Below are 24506 nucleotides of genomic sequence, written 5' to 3'. Positions count from 1 at the left end.
TCTAGACGCCAACTCGCCGAGTCTCCCCTCACACTCAAAAATAAAGGAACAAAATATCATACCTGTGAATCCGTGTGTTACATAATAAACCCCATTTAAATGTTTTAAGCCCAAAAGAAATCCACTCATAAGCCCACCAGCCCCCCTCTGTAACCTAATTATGTATCGACTACAATTTACCTACAAACACAATTACATACCTATGACAATTACAAATCGTCGGCAAAGAAGGCAAGAGACTATTACAATTGAAGTCATCGGCACTATCATATATCGACTTCAATTTCAAGAAAAGGTAATATCCAATTCTTCTTAGTTCATATATATTTAAGGTTTTTAAAACTTGTTAATATTTTTGTTGAACAATATAATTTGCATTTTATGATAATATTTAAATTGACTTTTTAATTCTTATAATCATAAGGTAAACTTGATAGAAAAGAATCATCGATCATTTTTTCAAACAAAAAAAATGTTCATGACCTACAACCGCATCTTGTTAATGATAATATTAGTATAGATGTTCATAATACATGCTCATAACCTAAAAAGAATAATATGGAAATGCCAATTAATGTTTAATCTAAAAAAATGATATTCAAATTTATAAATGGTAAATTTAGATTCTTTGATTCGTGATCGTCATACCAACTTTATAAATCAAAGTATATTTTTACTATAATAAGATTTAGTAGATGGAAAAATATGAATTGTTGTAAAAAAAATTAATATATATATATATATATATATATATATATATATATATATATATATATATATATATATATATATATATATATATATATATATATATATATATATATATATATATATATATATATATATATATATATATATATATATATAAAGTTATAAGCTCCTTATCCAATATTCTTAGCTCCGCCCTGGTGACAAATTTATATATAGGTTTAAAACATTACTTGGAGATAGCGGCTTTAGGGTATAGAATATTATTTATCTTATGTTTATTTTGCATAATTAATTACAACCAAAATTTTTGTTATTGGTTGTTTTCTATTCATATGACTAACTCATATATGTTGGCAATGGTGTTAGTAATATAGTTGTTTTCGAAACTATTTTTTACGGTTGTTATCGTGTGGTCATACAATCATTTGACACATACATACATACATTGAGATATACAACTACTAAAAATTGTCGTCTAATTCCAAGTGTCCTTCGGAAATTCCTAGGAAACTGGTATTTCTGAGGAAATAAAAGCCATAGGAAAACACCTTTGAAAGTTTGATGCGAGGGATTTTCTAGAAAACGTTCAATGTATTTTCGAGAGATACCTATTGTCAGAAGTCCCAAGACTTCTTCCACACATCCATTTTGTTGGGTTTTCCAAGAAATATATTTTCCGAAGAATTTCCTAGGAAATATTCATGTACATACGTATTTTGTGTTAAAAGCGTTTTGGATTGAAAATATTTTGTAGTTAAATACTTGTATATACATTTAAATCAGAATTGCATGGAGTGTGTTAAAAGGAAAAGGAACTAAATTAAGATGCATGCTTGATTCATGGGGTTCCTTAATTAACAGGCAGCAAAAATATTCTTGATGACTCTTTTCCACAAATATAAAATTAGAAGAACATGGTGGACCCTAGTTTTGTCTATTGGTTGACAAACATCAACTAATCCCATCGTAATTAGTGTGTTATTTATAGATTAAGCATGTATTATCAAAACACCACATGCTTCCCTTCTTTCGTTCCTCCATGTGATTATGAGGCTTTTAGGTAGGCTTTTTCAATCTTATCTTTAATTATTTCAATTATGCTTTGAATAAATCTTTTGCTTAATCTTTATGAAGAATTTATGTTAGTCTACAACCTTAGGTTTGAGAGAGTCGTGTATTGCATATCACATCACGGTATAGCATCAGTTTTTTGACAATCACTTTATCACCACATCATTTTTACCACAAGACATGCATTCCATGTCATTTTAAGGGATGTGTCAAATTGGTAAATTTTGAAAAAAAAAAAAAAAAAAGGCAAAAAAATAGACGTTACACTCTAAGCCTTAAAGAGATAATATGGACGGTGTATGTCATGTTTGCCATGAACTTGCCAAGTTAAATGTCTTTCCACACCCTAAGCCTTAGATTGTACTCTAAGGTTTATGTTAGATTAGGATTAATCCAAATTTAAGTTAAATGCGAAAGGTGCAAAAGATATAAGTTCTTCCATGTGAACATATGGAAGTTGGTCTTATGAAAAAATATAGACATTTATCCAATAAAAGACTTTCGTCACACATCTATTCAAATATTACATTTCTTGGAGAACGTACTGATGAAGATTTAGTGTAGAACAATCAAAACAATAGATATTTATTGACCTGTCCAACCAAAATCTGCATCTAAATATATGCTTCGATTTCCATGTTTGTAGGATTTGATGTCACGTTAATATTGACTTTGTAAATTCATTTACAAATAAGTTGATTTAATTATATTTCACCCATTTAACAAATTAAATGGGTGAAATACTAAGATAAATAAAACAAAATTGGTCGAAGGCTGGCAATATATTTCTAATGAATAATGATGTTTCTTAAACATTTTTCACGCATTAATTAATTATTCAAAAATTAAAAAAGAACAAAAATTAAAAAGTATTTAGGGGAGAAACTAATAAACATATTTCCTCATGTTAAGAAATAGTAATTTTGACTCATCACCTAAGCTAGCCAAGGTATTTATAACCTTAACATATATAAATCAAAGTCTTTTTAGTTTTCACTAGTTAAATTTATGAATGAGTATAATAATTAAAAACCGATATGTTTATAGATTGTGTAAATGGTTTAAATACGTAACAGTTGTAATACTTTATTTTTTTACTCGAAGTTACACTTGTTTTATAATAATTTATTTCTGAAATATAATTGAAGTTGCCACACCATCATCTTTTTTTTCATTATATATCTTTCTCGTTATATATTTGGTACAATCTGGATTTTTTTTATAGTAATATAATTTCTATTTTAATTTTTAATATACACATTTTAATAATTATATTTAACCCGTTAAGTACTCACAACAAAAAATAATTAAACAAAAATGTATTTGCCCAAGCCCAACTCGACCAAAACTATACCAAGACAAGCTTGATTTGGCCCAACTATGAGTCCAATAACTACATCCAATTCCAAAGGTACCAAGGCTCGGCAATCTGCATTCAAATTCTTCACAATTTTCATTTTAGTTTTAACATATGTAAATCACATGAAACCTTATGAAACCTACCCATATGAAAGAGATTCTTTATATGAATTCATGAACCCATCAAACCAAGGATGTGTTCGACAAAACTAGCTTAACTACAAACGTGTTTTATAAAACTAGCCAGTAACAGGAAAAATGTAACATTTATTTGTACACGAGTATTCAATAAAAGTAACTAAAACCTTTAAAATATGTAAACTTATACAAAATGATTTTTCTAAAACACATTATTGATTTTGAAAATATGTAATTAAATTAGTTTACAATGTTATAAAAGAGTTTTTTATTGAATGCTACTTAGACCGGACGGAGTGGGGTGAAGGAAAGGGTGAGGGAAGCTTTCCTCCCCTCTTGAACACCACTCCGTGGGTGAGGGAATGGAGTGCGGGGAAAAAAGGTGGGGGGAGAGGTGTTGCACTCTCTCTCCTCTTCTCATTGGCCAGTTATTTTATTTTATTTTTTTTCTTTTTATCTTTTTTAATATTTATAAAATTATATACTTATTATAAAAATATAAAAAATATATCAAAATTCATGGTTTTTAATTCCCTACAAAATGAGTATAATATATGTATGAAATATATTAAAAAAAAAAAAAGTGAGGGAAAGGCTTCCCACCGATTCCTTGGCTTTTTGGCGAGGGAAAGGAAAGTGAGGGAAAGAGGGGTATGGCCCACCAAAAGTGAGAGAAGAGTCCCTCCCACACCCTCCGGTCTTAGAATAGCTTTTGGATTTGGAGCTTTTTGTTTTAGTTAAAAGCTAGAAGTTCTCAAAACTACATGCGAAAAACGCTCAATGGTCATGAAAAACATTTGGAAAAAAAAAGACATAAGTACATTAAAATTTTACAAATTAATTAAAAAAACCATCACACACAGCAAGCACTCAATAAAAACAAAATCGAAGTCTATATATCATCAAAATCTTTAACTTGTAACTTGCAATTAATCAACACTATTAACATATGATTACTTGCATAGCATGTTGTGCCCTTCGTTTGATCTTTACCATCTGCTTCATCTGTTACCCGCGGGCCCCAGTGAGCTTTACATCCTAACAAAAATCATAAGTATTTCTTGTATGTGCAATTTCATAACTCAAAATGCTATTTCTTGAAGAACTTGAAGTGTATTTTGATGAACCTGTACACACCATCAAGAAAATATACAAATTAATGGGTATATTATATATAACACTTTTTGTTAGGGTTTCAGATTTAATTTTAAAAAAAATTGAACAAGATACAAAATAGATAACCATACTTACCCATTCAAGATGTTGTGCAGTAATGCCAGAGATATTCCCATCATATATGCCACCTAGCACCTACATGTTCCATAAAGTTTATATATCAAAGAAAATTTTAACCCACAAATGAAAGAAACGTTACAAGCAATTTGTAGCTATTTTCACCCTCAAAATCATATGAATTAGAAAGAAGGAAAAAAAAAGTTAATATCATAAATGGGTAATGAATAACTGGTTACCTATTTATGAAATTAATAATACCTTGGAAACTGTTTCTAGAAACATGCCAGGTCGCACTGGATTTGGTTTAGACCCCGAAGCACCAGCCTAGAAATCGTTACAAACATTCAAACAATGAGTCAAGAAGTAATGTATGTTGTTATGATGTGTAAGGGAAAAAACAAAAAAAGACCTTTCTGCCCCTTGTACTTTCTTCCTCATCGCTATTGTCGGCACCTTCCGCTTTGCCTAACATTACATCCTTAATCATTTCACGCACTGTTTTCCCAGGTTTTTGAGCAACAAGTTTGGTCAAGAAGTTGACCTGCACTTAAATACAATTATATAATATGCATCAAATTTCAACACAACATTTTTTTTGGGAATATTCAATATATTAATATTTTAAAGATATAAAAACAGACCTCTGATCGAGGTAATGTAGTTAAACCACGGTTATTTCTTTCATCTAATAATCCACCTCCCATCATACACCGAGCTTCTTCTCTAATCAAAACCAGTCTTGCTAGCAGTTTTCTATCAGGAACAACAGGCCGACTTTCCATAGTCTACAACAAAACACCAATGGATTTTTTATTTTTAAAAAAATTAAAATACAAATTTCATTAGTTTCTTATATTATGCTTTAAAAATTAAAAGAACCTCCAACAAGTCATCAGCCTGGTTAGCAATGTCATTTAGATTTGCTCCTGGAAGATGAACTTTTGCACCATTTTCATTTTCAAATGCACCACCACCTGCTGCAACTCGCCTCAGTAATTCATGTCTGCTTTCTTTCCGAGGGGTTCTGCATAGCAACCCAACAACTTGAACCTACAAACAAACAAACAAAAAAGTTATAATTTTATGAGATAAATAGTAGAAATCGGTGAGTGTAAATTGGTAAAAGATGTAGATTTGCTTACATGTGGGGGGCATTTTTTGGTAAGATGGGATAATACTGTTTCCTTGATTACCTCCAACAGAGACTTGCGCTGAAATTATGTAGATGGTCGTTATTTGGTTAGAGAAGAAAGTTGATTGCTTTGATTTGATTTGAATAAATACCTTATCGTCTTGGTCCTTTTCTGCAAGATTGATCATATAATCTAATGCCATCATGAAGCCTGATTCCATCTGATCAACTCGTTTTCCAATCACGCCTTGTGCAGCCAACAACACTGCTAACTCCTCCGATTCTTCATCCATTTGGTCATCTTCCAACTGTTGTATAAATAGAAATTGGGTTGAATTGCATTAGGAAATTGGAATTATGATGGTTATGAAGTGAAATGGTGTCCAAATCAATTCTACGAAGTCAGATGCTTGACGATTTGGGTAAAATCGAAGTGTAAGTATATTTTTTTTCATGTGCCCACCAGATGACTGATGAAATGCCACAACGAGAGAAATTCAATAAGGTAAGGAATTTGAAGTTGGAGTTAAAGCATGTCTTACAAGGTTAGCCATCTCTTCAAGAACAGACGTAACTTGTTCACCTCCTTTAAGGAGAGCTTCATACTGAGCAGGACTCCAAGTACTTGTTTCGTCCGTTGATGCTTGGTGTTGGTGTTTGTTCCTGCCTTTCTCTCTTGCATCCAGTTCTTCTTGCGTGTAGCCTCCTCCGACCTCGTAACTGGCTCGTAGTACAGAAAAGCTTCTCTTCATGGGAAGATGGAGAGCTGGTGCCTTTTGAGTTGTCTTGAAATGAAAGGATGCTTGTGGAGGAATGAAAATAGAAGAAAGGATTGGTTTCGCCATGGACGCCATTTTTACTAGGTTGAGTTCGTGAAGGGGATGCAAGGATATGAGAGGGTTTCGCCTTTCTGGGGTTTTATTGTTTTAAGATTTTGGTGTCAAAATTGGTTCAGTATCTCTGATTATCTTCTCAAAGGGACACGAACTCAAGGATACGTTAATGATCTAGTGTTTATTAAATTTAGGAAAATTAACTAAACTAACCGAATCGGACTAGAGTAATTAACAAAAACAACGGTTATTTTTGGAATTTGAAAAAATGAAAATAACTCACAAGAGTACTCAACTAATCAAGTGTTTGAATTTGTTCATTTTTTTTTTGTATGTAGCAATATATAATTTAATTTATTGTTTGTGTTCATCATAATCATGTGATGGCCGATCAAAAGGTTATGATGAATACAAACAACAAATTAAATGACATATTGCATAAAAAATGGACAAAATATAAACAAAATCAACAGTTAGTTACCATCCAGAGTCATTTTTCCTTGATGAGACAACTAATTATTTACTTGGACTTGACTTTCCTTGAACTTAGTTTTGAATATAAGTAAAAAAGTGTCGGTGATTTTAGTGTCACAATGTCATTTTATGTAATTGGAACTAACATCTAAGTTAAAGGGCTTTATAATTTATACTCTAATATATGTAAGGGTATGTGCGGAGTGCAGACATTTATAACAATTAAAAGTCGGTTTAACGACAAGTGGGTGGGGGGGGGGGGGGGGGGGGTCCGGGGTCAACGCGCATGGGTCTAGGGTTTCCAAAGGGGCAACACCCCTTTAGCGGGGTCTAAAGGGCAGAGCCCTTGGCTGAGGTGATCATGGTAAAACTTACGGAATTCTTCAATTTTGGAAATCCTTGATTTCCTCATTAAATTCTGGATTTCCTAACTTGCTTCCAAAGCAACCCATGACGACCAACCCCAAGATGCAAACTCTAATCTCATTTATTATATATAAATGGCTCTTCTCCTTGAGAAGAGATACGAAATCCATTAGCTCTCTTTTCTTCAAACGAACACAGAATCCTTCTACAATTTTGCTTACGATTTATGTGCCTAGATTCTGTGACGCCCGTAGATTACGGCTAGTCAATTTAGAGACGATAAGCGTCAAAAACGACTTTTTGATAGAAGATTATTTAGAATGAATAATATTAACTAAGTTGTAGTATATGTCACAAGGTTTCCGTGCATATAAAGAACACCGAAATCCGAGTTATAACGAAGAAGTTATGACCTGTCAAAGTTTCGCGATAGAACCGGCACGACGCTGAAGGACATAAAATGTGAATTTATGCTAGAGCGATAACTAGCCTTAGTGATCTAAACGAAAGTCATAGAGTTCGTTAAACCGAGAGCGTGCATAAAAAGAACGTCCAAATCTGACTTCGTATGAGGAAGTTATGATTTTTCTAAGTTTCAGCTTAGCAGTGTGCAAAGTTCGATTATGAGATCGAGTGAATTCTAGCCGAAGCAATCTAAACAAGAATCGAAAATCTCGTTATTAGTAGTGCAATAGTGAAAAGACAAACGAAAACGGACGTCGGAGGAAGAAGTTATGAATTTTTAACGAACATTTCCTGTCCCTGCCTGTTAAAATTATAATAATAAAAATAAAGTCAAAATTAGCCGACGGAATCTAAATGAAAGTTGTAGAGCTTAATCTCACCTACGCGTGGATATAAAGAACGTCAAAAACGGAGCTCGTATGCGAAAGTTACGGAGTTAGCGCCGGATAGCTATGGATTTAGTATCTGACGGATAAATTTTTTGCAGCAATGGACTTCGTGCCAATTCCTTAGGTAAATCCTTAGGAACGAATGAATAAAGGACAATTAGTTCCTAGGGTAAAATCCTAAGAAATAAAGGAGATAATGGGGATGGGTATTTGGGTTGATTGTTTGATGATTGAATATAATAAATGTATTATTGTGGGTTGAAAACCCTATATGCTCACCAGCCTCCCAAGCCTGACCCACTCAGTTTTCTTTGTATCACAGGTATCAATACGAAGACATAATTCACTGAGAGATTAAAGGAGATGTAAACCATTAGTGTAAATAAATGTAAGTTCTGTTTATGCTTATGTGTCTGTATCGGAACATGACATCCCTAGATTTTGTTATATAATGAAAATACTTTTCTTTAAGAAATGCTTTGATTAATTCTTATCATATTTTGCTTTGGGGACAAATTCCGCAACAGTTTTCTTTAAACGATTACTTTGATTTTAAAAACAAAGCATAAACAAATCGGTCTTTTCTGGCCGTGAAATTGGGGATGTCACAGTTGGTATCAGAGCATTAGTTTAAGCGAACTAGGAATTTTGTAAGGAATTTCTAGACTTAAACTGAGAATGCTAAGCGATGATTGTGAGATGAGTGTCTACCATATTTTAAGACACGAGCACTAGTATATTTTAGGAAAGTTGCCTAAAATGCTTTTATGTACTAAATGTTGTATGTTTGCCATATATGATATTATTTGTTCGAATCTATGGTCTATTGCCGACCGGGTCTGGAAACCTTATGTGTTTAGGATTCTAAGCGTACGACTACGGTATTAGAACTAGCATGTAAACATTTCAGAGTGATAAGGATGATATATGTATCTATCGTGAATGAGGATCTAAATTCACCTTATTCGGTGTATAGATCAAGAATGGAAATAACTAGAAGCGGAGTTGGAAACGCAAATGTAAACAGGAATCAACCACCAGTGATTGAGTAAATACCTGTTGTAGCCGCAGCACCTGAGCCAATGATGATGGTCGTTGTACAAGCAATGATGCATGCGATGTTGGATCGTCAAATGGAGGAGACCAGGCGGTTGCTTCGACAAAATCATGAAGAACTATCAATTCAAGTGGAAGAGCCCGAAGTAAATGGAGGGAATTCGGAAGGAGGGAACTACAGTGGGACCGTTGGTCAAGGCAACCCACCAATAGTTCGCGGAAACAACCAGGATGGAGGAAATGAGGACGTGGATGCAAGTACAAGGATTTCATGGCATCCAAACCACCATGTCTTTCTGGGAGCCCGACACCGGTGCAAGTCATGGACTGGATCTCCGAGATGGAGACAATGTTTGAAAGTTGTGAGTGTAGCAAGAGACAGAAGACCGCTCTTGCAATTCCTCTGTTAAAATTTGGAGTACTGAGCTGGTGGAAGTTACTGGTTGGTTCGATGCCCAAGGGGGAAGCTAGCAAGATGTCTTGGGAAGAATTCGTGGTGCAACTAAAAATGCAATACTGCTCTGAGCAGGATCTTCTAGAAATCAACAATGAGTTCCAGAATCTAAAGAATGGAAAATTGAGCGTCACTGAATACGTTACAAGCTTTACGGAGAAGATGAATCTTATTCCATACCTAATTCCAACTGAACTTTCCAAAGTCAACAAGTTTGCCAATGGATTACCAGCGGACTTTGGTCCGATAGTCAAGCAAGCAACCACTCTAAAAGCCGCCATCTGGGCAGCCAAAAATGTTGAGACCCAAATAATAGAAAAGGGTCTGGAGAGAGCCGAAGTTGGAGAGAAAAGGAAACATGAAGGATCTTCAATGATCAACAAAGAAACCAAATTCTCGAAATCTGGAGGAAGAGATGAAGCTAAGTGGTGTGAGAAGTGTAAAAAGAAACACATCGGGAAGTATAGCGAGGAGATGACCTGCTACAAATGTGGGAAGACAGGGCATTTCGCCAACAAATTATCAACTAACAGAAAGGTGTGTTACGGATGTAACGAAGAAGGGCATATTTCTAGAGACTGCCCAAAGAAAAACACACTGCCACAGCCAAGGGCATTCCACATGCTCCTCGATGAAGCAGAAAACGATGGGAGGATTAAAAGATGAAGACTTCATATCAATATATAAAGTTTGTATCAAGAAGTGTAGCCTATTAGAGGCATAGTATAGTGTGAACTTGAACCTTTGTGTAATCATTTCAAGAAATAATATAAACCCTGGTTTTGTTATCTGATGTGTTGAATGATTATATGATTTATGTATGGTGACTTGGTTGACTGCGAGACAATATTTGGGACGAGTATGAGTAGGTGTGAATAGTAGTAGAGATCTATACCATTGGAAGCCCAGGACTCACGCTTGGATCAGGGAAATTCACAAGGTTACCAAGAAGCTAGTGATTGGTCTCGTTTTATTCAAGTACGTCATTACCATTGTTTCGGTAATGACAAGTAAGATGGTTGTTATTCCGACCTTAGTGGTCATATCAAATTAAGTCCGACTACAAAGAGTTTGTTACGTGAGAACCAAGTTCGATGTAAAATGTGACATAAGTCAGAATATTGGAATCATTTTATAGGTCCTATTTCGTTCATGATTCCGGGACATAATCATCCTAAGGAGGTGATAATTGTAACGTCCATAGATTAGGGCTAGTCAATTTAGAGACGATAAGCGTCAAAAACGACTTTTTGATAGAATATTATTTAGAATGAATAATCTTAACTAAGATGTAGTATATGTCACAAGGTTTCCGTGCATATAAAGAACGCCGAAATCCGAGTTATAACGAAGAAGTTATGACCTGTCAAAGTTTCGCGACAGAACCGGCACGACGCTGAATGACGTAAAATATGAATTTATGTTAGATCGATATCTAGCCTTAATGATCCAAACAAAAGTTGTAGAGTTCGTTAAACCGAGATCGTGCATAAAAAGAACGTCCAAATCTAACTTCGTATGAGGAAGTTATGATTTTTCTAAGTTTCAGCTTAGCAGTGTGCAACCTGAAGTTCGATTATGAGATCAAGTGAATTCTAGCCGAATCAATCTAAACAAGAATCGAAGATCTCGTTATTAGTAGTGCAATGGTGAAAAGACAGACGAAAACGGAAGTCGGAGGAAGAAGTTATGAATTTTTAACGGACATTTCCTGTCACGGCCTGTTAAAAATTTAATAATAAAAATAAAGTCAAAATTACCCTACGAAGTCTAAATGAAAGTTGTAGATCTTAGTCTCACCTACACGTGGATATAAAGAACGTCAAAAACGGAGCTCGTATGCAAAAGTTATGCAAGTTAGAAATCTGCTTAATTGAGTACGCCCAACGTAATTTTGGAGTACGCCCAGTGTACTCGGAACCGCCTAAGCTACGCATGAAATAACGTCACTCGAGTGCATACGCATGCAATGACGTCGCGTACGCCCATCGTAAGGATTAGTACGCCCAGCGTACCAAGATTTACGCCCAGCGTAATCCCAGATTCAGCACCCTATAAATAGAATGCGAGGGCAGCTAATTCCTTTGCTCATTTTCTCTTCTCTCTCTCCCGCTTTGCCTCGATTTTCGTGCAAGAAATATCCCGAAGCCTCGGTATCATTCCCGAGCCCCGAAGATCCCAAGAAGTGAAATTTCCAAGCCGAAACTCTGCCCGCGAGAAGCCAGATTTTTGTGAAGATCTTCCAGATCTACCCAAGAATACTACTTCTACAAGCCGTAGTGTTTTTCGATCATCTTCTGATCAAGTGAGTGTATAGTCACTTTCATCTTACACATATATATGAAGTATTTTATAAAATACGTGTTATGTGTATATATATTGTTGTTTATATGTGTGAGTGTATAGTTACTTTCTTCTAACACATAAATATAAAGTATTAGCTATGAAATACGTGTTGTGTGTTATATATTATTTGTCTATTTGAGATAGGCTTGGAGTTGATGTTTTTATACGGGTGTTAAATGATTTAAACTGTGTTTGTATTTATATCTACAAAAATGTTAGGTAGAACATGGGTAGATTGAATAGTTGGTGACGATGCGACTTCGTGCCTATTGAGTAAGCTTTGGTAACGATGCGACTTCGTGCCTATTTGATAAAACTTGGTGACGATGTGACTTCTTGCCTATTGAGTAAAGCCTTGGTGACGATGCGACTTCATGCCTATTGAGCCTATTGAGTAAAGCCTTGGTAACGATGCGATTTCGTGCCTATTGAGTAAGTTTTGGTGATGATGCGACTTCGTGCCTATTTGATAAACCTTGGTGATGATGTGACTTCGTGCCTGTTGAGTAAACCTTGGTGACTATGGAGTTAGCGTCGGATAGCTATGGATTTAGTATCTGATGGATAAATTTTTGGCAGCTATGGACTTCGTGCCAATTCCTTAGGTAAATCCTTAGGAACGAATGAATAAAGGATAATTAGTTTGTAGGGTAAAACCTTAAGAAATAAAGGAGATAATGGGGATGGGTATTTGGGTTGATTGGTTGATGATTGAATATAATAAATGTATTATTGTAGGTTGAAAACCCTATATGCTCACCAGGCTCCCAAGCCTGACCCACTCAGTTTTCTTTGTATCACATGTATCAATATGAAGACATAATTCACTGAGAGATTAAAGGAGATGTAAATCATTGGTGTAAATAAATGTAAGTTCTGTTTATGCTTATGTGTCTGTATTAGAACATGACACCCCGAGATTTTGTTATATAATGAAAATACTTTTCTTTAAGAAATGCTTTGATAAATTCTTATCATATTTTGTTTTGGGGATTAATTCCGCAACAGTTTTCTTTAAACGATTCCTCTGATTTTAAAAACAAAGCATAAACAAATCGGTCTTTTCTGACCGTGAAATTGGGGATGTCACAGATTCGTAAGTGTCATCTTGGATTATCCTAGGTTGAATTTCTTGTAACCCAGGCATAGGGTAAAAATATCAATTCGGAAAGTGTTCAAACGATCCAAGAAGTATCCAGATATCCAACATAAACCCTAATTCCTCCAACAAAAAGCTCATCTATCTCCATGTATTGCCTTAACAACTTTCACCCACAAGTTATTTGGTTCATTTAGGAACATGCAACACCATGTTAAAGTTAACAACATATTAAAAGAGAAGAAATCTTCCAGCTCCCTAGTCCAAAGCCCGCTTCCTTTTTAGATGTCAATATCATTCTTCATTTTACCCAATAAATCTTTTACTTACACATATATCACATCACCAAAAGAACTTTGCGTGCAAAGATTCAAGTAAATTGAGAACATAGTTAAGAGCCCGGAAAATGGATAATAAATAAATATTTAGGTTGTTGATGAAATAATTTAGAAGTGTCAACCATTATCCAATAGATAAAATGGAATACCTTCCACAAAGAGAATGCTATAAAAGTACGCGGCCACAATTTTCCAATTATCCACATTTAGCTTGTTTGAGCCCATTGGAAAACACAATTGTATAACCAAGAATCTGTCTTTATTTCAATCATTGATTGATTGCTATATACTCCACTTATGCTAAAAAGACTCTCACCCCAAAAATATTAATATCATTTAAGAATGCATATAATATTAGTCGTACTTTCATGTGACAACTCACCTCAAGAAAACCACATCATTAACATAAAAAGGGAAAAATAATTTAGGAGGGTAATCAACTGTTGATTTTGTTCACACTAATAAAGTGAGGTATGAAATGAGTTTCTATTATTGGGTTATGATACTTAAAAATGAGTTCCTATTGTTTATGAAATTTACACATTTAGCTTTCTATTATTGAAAATGGGTTGATAATTATAAATTATGGTAATTGTTTACAATAACATAAATATTAAAAACAACAACAACAAATAAGATCAAACACCATGATACACACGAATAAATTATGTTCATGCATTAAAAGCAACCAATTTAACCTATAAAAAAGGTTTGATGTTATATTGTGGTGGAGGTCATTGGAGACAAAGGTTTAAACCAAAACCCTTTAATAGTATCACCCCCGAACAAACAAACAAACAACACCACCTTCTTGTGGGATGCTTTATAACCAAAACCAACTTTCTTGAAGAAACTTAGCCATGACAAGAGGGAAGGAAAGAGAAGGAATGGACGGCTCCTTAGGATTTTCTAAGTGTTGTCATCTCCTTTCAGTCCTTACCTCTATTTATATGTGAAATCTTATCAAAAATTCAAAATATTTCTTATTTGAATTAAAAAAAATTATTCAATTAAATTAATATTATATTATTGTATGAATGTAGGAATGAATGTGGACCAATTGTTTTAATTATTTGAAGAAAATGATTTAACTATATTATTAAATTTAAGGAAACAAAATTATCATATAAATCTTATTGTAAGTGTATTTTAGTCGATTAAGCTAGATAAAAAAAAGAGTGAATTGGATGGATGGTCTCTGGGTAATTTACTTGTTTGGTGTCTAACTTATTTTTTTTTAACTCGGATGATCCTTACTATTTGTTTTTGTTGCATCTCTAGTCCCTACCAGACATAAAAAGACTATTTTGTCTCCACCTATTTATTTTTTAAATTAAATTGTTATTATTTATTTATTTAAACATTAAAAAAATTAAAATAAAGAAAAAACTACAAGAATGAACCCTGGAATTCTATGGGTCGTCTTCTCTTTTCTGCATAGGTCTTTTGTCGATCCTGGGCCGCTTTCATTCTTTCTCGTACAATTTGAATCTTGTCAGTGGTGTCTTGATTCAATTCAAGGCCTCCAAGGATTTTCTATCCTACTTCACACCAACATAATGGAGTACGGCATCTACGTCCATATAGTGTTTCATATGGTGGCATTTTGATTGAAGTGTGGTAACTGTTATTATATGAAAATTCGACAAGAGGTAAGTACTTATCTCAGTTACCACCAAACTCCAAGACGCATGCACAAAGCATATCTTCTATTGTTTGGATTATTCTTTCTGTCTGACCATTTGTTTGGGGATGATAAGTTGTGTTGAGAGCGATTCGAGATCCTAATTCACGTTGCGTACTAGCCCAAAAATGAGAAGTGAAGCGAGTATCACGATCAGAAATAATCTTTAGTGGCACACCATGTCTCGCAATAATTTCATCCAAGTGCACTTTCTCCATTGGGGTCGTTTCATGCATGGCAAGAAAATGTGCGCTCTTAGTCAGTCGGTCGACAATTACCTAAATGTTATCATTCTGTCTGGCAGTCTTCGGCAATTTGGTAATAAAATCCATGGATAATTCTTCCCACTTCCACATAGGAACATTAATACTTTCTGGACTCCCGTATGGCTTTTGGTGTTCCGCTTTGACTTGTAAGCATACTAAACATTCTTGCACGTATCTTCCAATGTCTCTCTTCAGTCCAGGCCACCAATAATCAGCCCGTACATCATAATACATTTTACTTGTACCAGGATGTATTGATAGCTTAGACTTATGAGCTTCATCTAAAATCTTCTGTCTTAATCCACCAATCTTTGGAATCCATAGCCGATTCTTAAATACTTTCAGTCCATGTGGATCATCAAGTAAAATATCAGCATAATGCATCATCCCTTCTTTCTTCACATTTTTTGGCTTTAAGGCCTCTACTTGCCATTTCTTTAGTTCATCAAGAATAGTGAACTTTACGGTAGTGTGGGAAATAACATAACACACACTATTATGATAAACCTTCCTGCTAAGTGCATCAACAACTACATTGGCCTTTCCAGGATAATACAGGATTTCACAGTCATAGTCTTTGATCAGCTACATGACTCGTTGTTGTCTCATATTCAAAGTTTGCTGACTGAATATATACTTGAGACTTTTATGGTCAATAAACAATTGGTATTTTGAACCAAAAAGATAATGTCTCCAAAGTTTTAGGGCAAATACCACTGCAGCGAGTTCGAGGTCATGGGTGGGATAATTCTTTTCATACTCTTTCAGTTGTCTTGAGGCATAGGCTATTACTCTACCACGCTGCATCAACACGCAACCTAGTCCCAATCTTGAAGCATCGCTATACACGGAAAAATCATTATCACCTTCTTGGAGTGATAAGATCGGAGCATGAGTCAAAAGATCTTTTAGAGTTGAGAAAGCTTTTTCTTGGGCTTCAACCCATTCGAACTTTACTTCCTTTCGTGTAAGATTCGTGAGGGGTACAACTATACGCGAAAAAACTTTAATGAACCTTCGGTAATATCCCGTGAGACCTAAGAAACTGCGAATTTTGGAAGCATTAACGGGCACTTCCCAATTCCGAATGGCTTCAATTTTGATAGGATCTACTGATATACCGTCACCAAAATTCACATTTGGAGAATTTAGCATATAGTTTCTCCTTTCGAAGAAGTTCTAATACTTTACGAATATGAATGGCATGATCGGCTTCAAACTTGGAATAGATTAGAATATCATCAATGAATATGATGACAGATTTATCGAGCATTGAACGACATACCCAATTCATCATATCCATGAATACAGCAGGAGCATTTGTCAAACCGAATGGCGTGACAAGGAATTCATAATGTGCATAACGAGTACAAAAAGCAGTCTTCGGTACATCCTGCTCGTGTACTTTCAACTGATGATAGCCAGATCCCAAATTAATCTTCGAGAAATAGCTAACACCCTGAAGTTGATCAAACAAATCGTCAATGCGAGGTAGTGGGTACTTGTTCGTGATAGTTATTTTACTTAGCTCACGGTAATCAATAGACATTCGCATCAAACTGTCCTTATTCTTGACAAACAATACTGGAGCACCCCAAGGAACGGTACTCGGTCGAATAAAATCTTTGTCAAGTAATTCCTGCAGTTGGATCATCATTTCCTTCATCTTAGCTGTCGCAAGACGATAAGGAGTCTTTGCAATTAGAGCAGCACCAGGCACAAGATCAATTTAGAATTCTACTTGCCTATCTGGAGGAAGTCTAGGAAAATCATCGGGGAAAACATCAAGATAATCATTAACAACGGGAACATAATTTACAGTTTTCTTCCCTTCTTTTGAGATATCAACTCTATAGGCCAGATAGATAGAACACCCTTTTGATATAAATTTACGTGCTTTGAAGAAAGAGATTATTTTTAAGATTTTTTGTTCACCGTAGACATAAATAGGATTCTCCTTTTCAGTGGGAATACGTACTATCTTTTCATAGCACAAGAGTTCTGCATGGTTTTTTGACAACCAATCCATGTCGAGAATAATATCAAAGTTGGGCAAGGAGATAGGAACCAGGTTAGCAAGAAAATTATAGCCTTCAATTTATATCACACAATCCTTATAGACTTTATCAGAAAGTAAAGATATACTTCCCGTAGTATCTACATGAAATGGTTGCGCGAGTGCATAGTAAGCAATTTGAAAGGAATGCGCAAATTCATGAGACACAAAAGAATCTGAAGCACCATAATCAAATAAGATATGAGCAGGTCTAGAGTTGACTAGAAATGTACCAGTCACAACAGTTGGGTCTTCACGTGCCTCCTCCATGGTAATCTGAAATGTATGGCCTTTAGCTTTTGGCACCTCCTCCTTTTTAGACGGAGTAGTCTTTGGTTGTTGAACAGTAGCTTGACTTTTCGCCGGTTGTTGAACAAAAGCTTGACTTCCCGCCATTTGGATAGTAAGAGTAGGGCTGAAACGCTTCCTGTGGCCAACAACACCACAAGCAAAGCATGTAACATTCTTCATCGGGCAAACGGACTTCATGTGTCCTACTTCTCCACATCCATAACAGACCACTGATCCTTTTTTCTAACCTACATTCGCCCGGATGATTCTTTCCACAATTTCGACACGATGGTGATTGGAGAGAAAAAGATTGTGATATACCACAGCCACGAAGGGGTATTATGAGATTGCACTTGTTTACCAGGATCAGTTCAAATAGATTGAGCTGGTGGAATAGAGGAAACATGAACAGTTCGATCAATACGTGGATGCTTCAGAACAAAAAGAGTGGCACCACATATTTCTAAGTCATGCTCACGCTTTCGAGCATACTCAACAACTTTATCAAATGACAGAACATCCCGATTAACCACGAAACCATGGATTTCATACCGTAGTCCTTCCATGAATAACTGAATTTTATCGTCTTCAGTTGGAATATACTTTGCAGCAAACCATGCTTTTCGATTGAATTGAGTTTCATAATCATTCACAGTTATTCCTCCCTGTTTAAGCTCGAGGAATTCTTTCTCCAATCTTATCCTCATGTCTAGAGGACAATACTTTCCTAGAAAACGAGTTTTGAACATTTCCCAAGATAAATTATCCTGGTCGTACCCGTTGAGAGATTCGAATATTGCTTCCCACCAGACCAAGGCTTCTCCGATGAGCATTGCAGAAGCATAATTAGCCTTGTCTTCATTAACCACATGAGAGATACGAAATACTTTTTCTGTGTTCTGGATCCATGTAAAAACAACGATGAGATTAAGAACACCTAAAAACTCTGTAGCACCATTACTCTTGAAAGTTTTGAATGAAGAACATGTCGCCTCCCCTTTTGAAGATTCTCCTGTGGCTTTCTCTTTACCTTTATCACTATCGTTTTTGTGTTCTTCAAGAGTTTGTTGAATAACACCCGTGAGTTTATCCACATGTCGTTCCTCACGAGGGGATACTGGAGTATTTACTTCATCAGGTTGAGGATTTCCACCCACATCTGATGTATGGCTACATGCATATTCATAAACAATATTTTACATTGATAGTTTAACTACAAAAGACTGGATACAAACCGACTATTAAGATTTTTACAAGATTATAAATATATATATATATATATATATATATATATATATATATATATATATATATATATATATTACATAACCTCCTAAGGAATTAAACACTAAATACAAAAGCTATAATATTATCTATTCTACATCTTCTACCAGTACATGACTATAGTGGATGTTTATCACCTGCAATAGTTTAAACATTGAGAGGGATAAGCGGGTGACACTTAGTGAGTTCAATAACAGTTACAATATAACGTTATGTCATATACATATCAATATGACAAAAGAAAAGAGGGACAAAGAACAACAAAGGCATATGTGAATCATGTGACAAGCTTTCCATGTCAACAAATGATTTGATTCAGAGATTTATAATCAATGAGATACAACAATTTCAACTTGATATACATCAATAAGACTTCAGCCCATGTGGCATAGAAAAATATACGATTTCTGAATTATCATTTGGTTAGCAGGCTTTCAGCCTTATCTAGCCTTCTGTCAATGCCAAACTGAATGCTTAATCATTCACTTCATGGTCAAATGCTACATACCAGTACCCAAGTGGTGCTTAGTCATTCACTTCGTGGTCAAAGGTATAGCTCATTATCATAATAACACGGGAAAGCACATTGCACATATAACACATAACATACAATTGTCCCTATATTGAACTCACTGTGAAATAAGCGATTGATAAAATTGTAATTTGGGCAACACTTCGTCTCTTAAAATGACTTTCTTTGACGATACCGAGGACTTTTGTTGAAAATCAGGCCTTGTGCGGGCAGAGTTTCAACTTGAAAAGATTTTTTTCGGACGTGGCTGAGTTAGGACACACGTCATCATGCGAAGGTGCTTGGTGGCTAATACGTGTCTTCGTAGTACGTTGGGCGTACTTCTCCAACCAGCCTCGTAATTTGTGCCATAAACTTCAAAATTTCGTAGCTTTCGCATATGAACTCCATTTTTGACGTTCTTTATATCCACGCGTAAGTGAAATTATGCTCTGTAACTTTCGTTTAGACTCCGTCGGCTAATTTTGACTTTATTTTTAATATTATATTTTTAACAGGCCGGGACAGGAAAAGTCTGTTAAAAATTCATAACTTTTTCATCCGACGTCTGTTTTTGTCTGTCTTTATATCGTTGTACAACTATTGACGAGACCTTCGATTCTCGTTTAGGTTGTGTCGGATAAAAATCACTCGATCTTTATTTCGAGTTTTTAGCCGTATAATGTTATACTGAAACTTAAAAAAATCATAATTTCCTCATATGAAGTCAGATTTGGACGTTCTTTTTTATAAAAAATCCCGGTTTAATGAATACTACGACTTTCATTTAGATTACTAAAGCTAAAAAAGTAGTTTATCCTAAACTCACTTGTTACGTCATACGGCGTCGAACCGGTTCTGTCGCGAAACTTCAATAAATCATAACTTCTTCGTTATAACTCGGATTTTGATGAAATTTTCGCCTAAATGTTTCTAACGAGATAATCTACAACTTTCAATAAAATCATTTTTAATTATTTCTAACTTTATATTTTCGTTAATTTCAATAGTTGACTTTTTATCGGAATCTCATAAGACTTCTCATCACTTCCGAATGATTCTAAACATAATTTTACTTCAATCTCATAAAACTATCTAGTTAGAACTCAATGCTCAAAACCATATAATATTTAATAATATTCAGTTTTTAAACTAACAAAACACGATAATTATACATGGTTATTAACGTGTATGTTACAACGAGAGACGTAACAAAAATAAATAGTAGGGACTGTTCGAGTTAACAAAAAATAAATTATAGACCAAACGTACAGATTACCCCAAACCACAGGAACCATTCGTGTAATTTACTCTAAACAAAAAATTGCGAATTTTCAAGATAATAAATTCTATTAATTTTAAAAATTTTATTTTATGGATGATAATTCTCTTAATTCAGACCTTCTAACAAAATATGCTTTTGAATATTTTGAAAAATATCAATATTCTTGAATCATAAAAGAATATATATTCGGATAGAATATATATATATATATATATATATATATATATATATATATATATATATATATATATATATATATATATATATATATATATATATATATAAATACATTATAAAGGAAATCCTATTATTTCTAAAAATAGATACAATATAATAATAATATTTTTTTAAGACGTTCAAGTCATTAAGCTAATAATACAAGTAAACATTAATAAAATAATAATATTTTTCAAGTCATTAAGCTAATAGTACAAGTAAACATTAATAAAATAATAATATTTTTTAAGTTATGCAAAACATTATGAATAAGGTACAATTAATCAATGCATATGTTTTATTATCTTTTGACCATGCACTTAATCCCAGTGGTTTACTCCAGAGATATCGCATAATATCCCGATATCCTGCGTCTTTCTGAACTTTTTGCTTTTCTACATTCTCGGATCAGTTTCAAAACTGAAAACCTTCTCTCTCCAAACTCTCATCTTTAACCTAAACAACCCTAGCCTCAACACACCACCTCGTATCTTCATGCGTCTCCATAATTCACCGCCTCCCTCAACTTCTCCACCATCTACGGTCACCATCACGACCTTCACCGCTCCCAAGTAGGCGTCTATCTCTCGAATCTGCGCCGGCTTCCCATATATATATATATATATATATATATATATATATATATATATATATATATATATATATATATATATATATATATATATATATATATATATATATATATATATATATATATATATATATATATCCCTGCTTCTTCTTTTTCAACCTTGCTCTTACTTCCCCCAACATCACCATGGCACCAGTCGTCTCTCTCTAAAAAAACAAATCTTATCTGCTCAATTGAAAAGGATGGGCATTGAATTAGTATTACTCGCTTTTAGCCAATTTATTCGGTCAAAATTGATTCGGTCAAACACGAGCTTTATAAACAATCTTCGATGTCAGTCATTTAAAACCCCTCTTCATCCCCAATTGCAGCCTTCGAGTCCACGCCCTCCATAACCACCATATTCAAGCTAATAGATATGAAGCAACTCATGTCTTCTCTTCCCTTATCTCATTTCCAATCCCACCGACGTGTTCCGGCCTCTCTCTAAAATCCCAAAATTCTGCTCATATTGCTCTCATATCTCTTCCATCATCTCTTTCTCTTTTCAGCAACCCAACGATTGCAAACCCTTAAAATCCGTCGGAGCCTAACGATCTACGTACTCATGCCATACAGAGATCCAGAAATCAGGAAGAATTCGCAAAAGGTATCACTCCAGACTTTATCTTTGTATGTATGTGTGTCGATTTTGTGTGTTTTAAAGTCCAATTTTTGGTTTGGATGTGGAGTGGCAACAGGCATCCCTGCTACTCTATCTCTACTCAAAAGAGGTAAAATACCCTGATTACCCTTTCAATCTCTTTTCATATGCGTGGGTGTTTGTAGAAACAGAACCAAATCTTTTTAATTTCAGATTTCATAGATCGAACAATGGCTTATTTTCCCAAGGTTGTTCTTCACATTTTCTTATCTGAATTGGCCTCCGAGCTACTGCTTGTGCCTTTGTCATCGATGCAACAACCTCCACCTACCGTTTCCAACCCGGGTAAAAGGTACCAAAACTCACCGCCTATCCATTGTTGTTGCATTTATGTTTCTATTTTTATTTTGGAATTTTTTTATCTGAAAGATTTTTGTTTTTTACAGTTTTGACTAACGGTGATGAATACTTGAAGCTTGATGCAGCCGTGCCACCATCACCATTAAGAACTTTAATGGTTTTGGTTTTTTATTTGCATCTTGACAGATGTTATGTGCTGGTGTTCTTCAGGAACATAAACTTATATTAGCCTATTTTTGATTTACTGGAGGATGTCTACATATATGGTATGTCAACAAAAATAGAATTTGCACGTTTGATGTTAATTCAAATAGAATGATCTTTGTGTGCAGGAGATTGGCTGTGAATATCTGCTTCACCTCCATTCTCAGACCCCACGACCATTGGAAATAGGATCCTGGGGTTGTCAATTATGCTTCTAATGCTGGTGGCATCCTGGATGAAAGTGGTCAACACTATGTAAGTACATTTGTCTTGACTTTTGTAGTCAAACCAACATTTTGTCTCACTTCTAGATTTTGGAGATTTAAACAAACACCTTAAAAATGATTTTTTGGAACCGATACATTGAACAAAGTGAACAACATATAACATAGAATATAATATCAACAAATTTGACTTAAAAGTCCAAACTTTTCTCCTTTAAAAGATATTGATTCACATAGAGCTGGTTTCATAATCCTTAAAATAACACTTTTAGTTTTTGTTTTTGAATTTAAAATGTTTGTGTGTATTACAACATATTAAACTTAATTTTTTTTTTTTGCATTATTTTGGATTTCGAAAACGAATCCATATGATCATTATATTATTTGAAGTATAGTTTTTCATTTGAATATTTAGATTTTTAGACGTGCTTCTATTTATATTGATTTGGATGTGAATGGAATTTTGTTTCCTTTTTAGCACTACTTGACTAATGAACAAGGACTATTGATATCAACATGATTTTAAACTTGATTTTTAACTATTTTTGGACAGTTTGCCCTTAATGTTGGAGATTATGTAGCTTCTCAAGCTGTGCATGCCCTTAATGTTGAAAAGTATGTTGTTTTTGGACATATTTTCCCTTACCCCTGCTTCTTAGTTGTTCTTGAAGTGGGCAATTTTAACCTAGGATTTTAATGTTGCTTCCAAACCCAAATCCATTTCCCGATTCCCATAAAGCATGAAGCTCCTTAATACATTACATTTTCTACGTTACTGGCCTTGATAAGGATTTTAGTGAATATACCAAAAGCCATGCAACTTATACTGTGTCTAGGTCCCTTAAAACCTCTAGATTCTAACAATGATATTATATACAACATCAAAAGCAAGTTTACATGCTTTTTGAGTATTGATGGTAATATTTACATTTATTTTAGTTCATATCAACTTACAAGGTTTTTTTTTTGTGTCTGTAGCAGGTGGAATCAACAAAAACTTTACCACTTTTTGGCTTGATTTCAAGTGCTCTTGAAGCAGCAAAAAAAAAAATCCTTTGTACTGGATGGTTGGTATTTTTGAAAAATGTACAAAGTAAAGTCTTGCGTTTCATTCTCACTATGAGTTCTCCACTAAAGGCAAGCCTTAGGTTGGGTATACTCATTTAATCTTGAGTCTGGAAATTGGAGAGGAATAAGGGCAAAATGGGAAATTTATATTCAAAAGCAAGAAGAAAAAGGGGAAACATGACAAAAGAAATATATACTAGCTTTGTAAGGGTAAAATCCGGAAATTCAAGTCCCAAGTATGAAGTTTTAAGTTTAAAAGTAAAGCATTAGAAAAGGTTGAAAACGCAAAATGGTTTTAACTCTAAAGAAATCAAATTATTCGCCGCCCGCCGCTTTGCGCGGGTAGACGGCTAGT

The 24506-nt window shown here is 34.4% G+C and overlaps 1 protein-coding gene and 1 long non-coding RNA gene across 8 annotated transcripts; one reads left to right on the top strand and one right to left on the bottom strand.

Annotated features, from left to right (window-relative positions):
• Positions 1-4097: 4097 nt before the first annotated feature.
• On the bottom strand, positions 4098-6628 carry LOC111903960 (protein PEP-RELATED DEVELOPMENT ARRESTED 1, chloroplastic). The gene is made up of 9 exons (XM_023899738.3): positions 6190-6628; positions 5800-5955; positions 5658-5726; positions 5395-5565; positions 5157-5300; positions 4925-5056; positions 4774-4839; positions 4531-4590; positions 4098-4406 (listed from the first exon to the last, which is right to left on the bottom strand). Exons 1-9 carry the CDS (start codon positions 6499-6501, stop codon positions 4362-4364), a joined length of 1155 nt encoding a protein of 384 aa, XP_023755506.1. The 5' UTR covers positions 6502-6628; the 3' UTR covers positions 4098-4361.
• A 15145-nt stretch (positions 6629-21773) lies between these two features.
• Positions 21774-24239, top strand: LOC111903962 (uncharacterized). Of its 7 annotated transcripts, none has more exons than XR_006186792.2 (5): positions 21775-22301; positions 22393-22425; positions 22509-22647; positions 22742-23114; positions 24062-24239. It is a non-coding gene; the product is annotated as an uncharacterized LOC111903962 (long non-coding RNA). The 7 variants fall into 7 exon arrangements; XR_002854384.3 differs by having other exon boundaries at positions 22384-22425; XR_002854383.3 differs by having other exon boundaries at positions 21774-22301; positions 22384-22647.
• Positions 24240-24506: the final 267 nt, after the last annotated feature.

The sequence above is a fragment of the Lactuca sativa genome, chromosome 9, assembly GCF_002870075.4.
Source record: "Lactuca sativa cultivar Salinas chromosome 9, Lsat_Salinas_v11, whole genome shotgun sequence".
NCBI classification, from domain to species: domain Eukaryota; kingdom Viridiplantae; phylum Streptophyta; class Magnoliopsida; order Asterales; family Asteraceae; genus Lactuca; species Lactuca sativa.
This window is presented reverse-complemented; position numbering and strand designations above follow the sequence as displayed.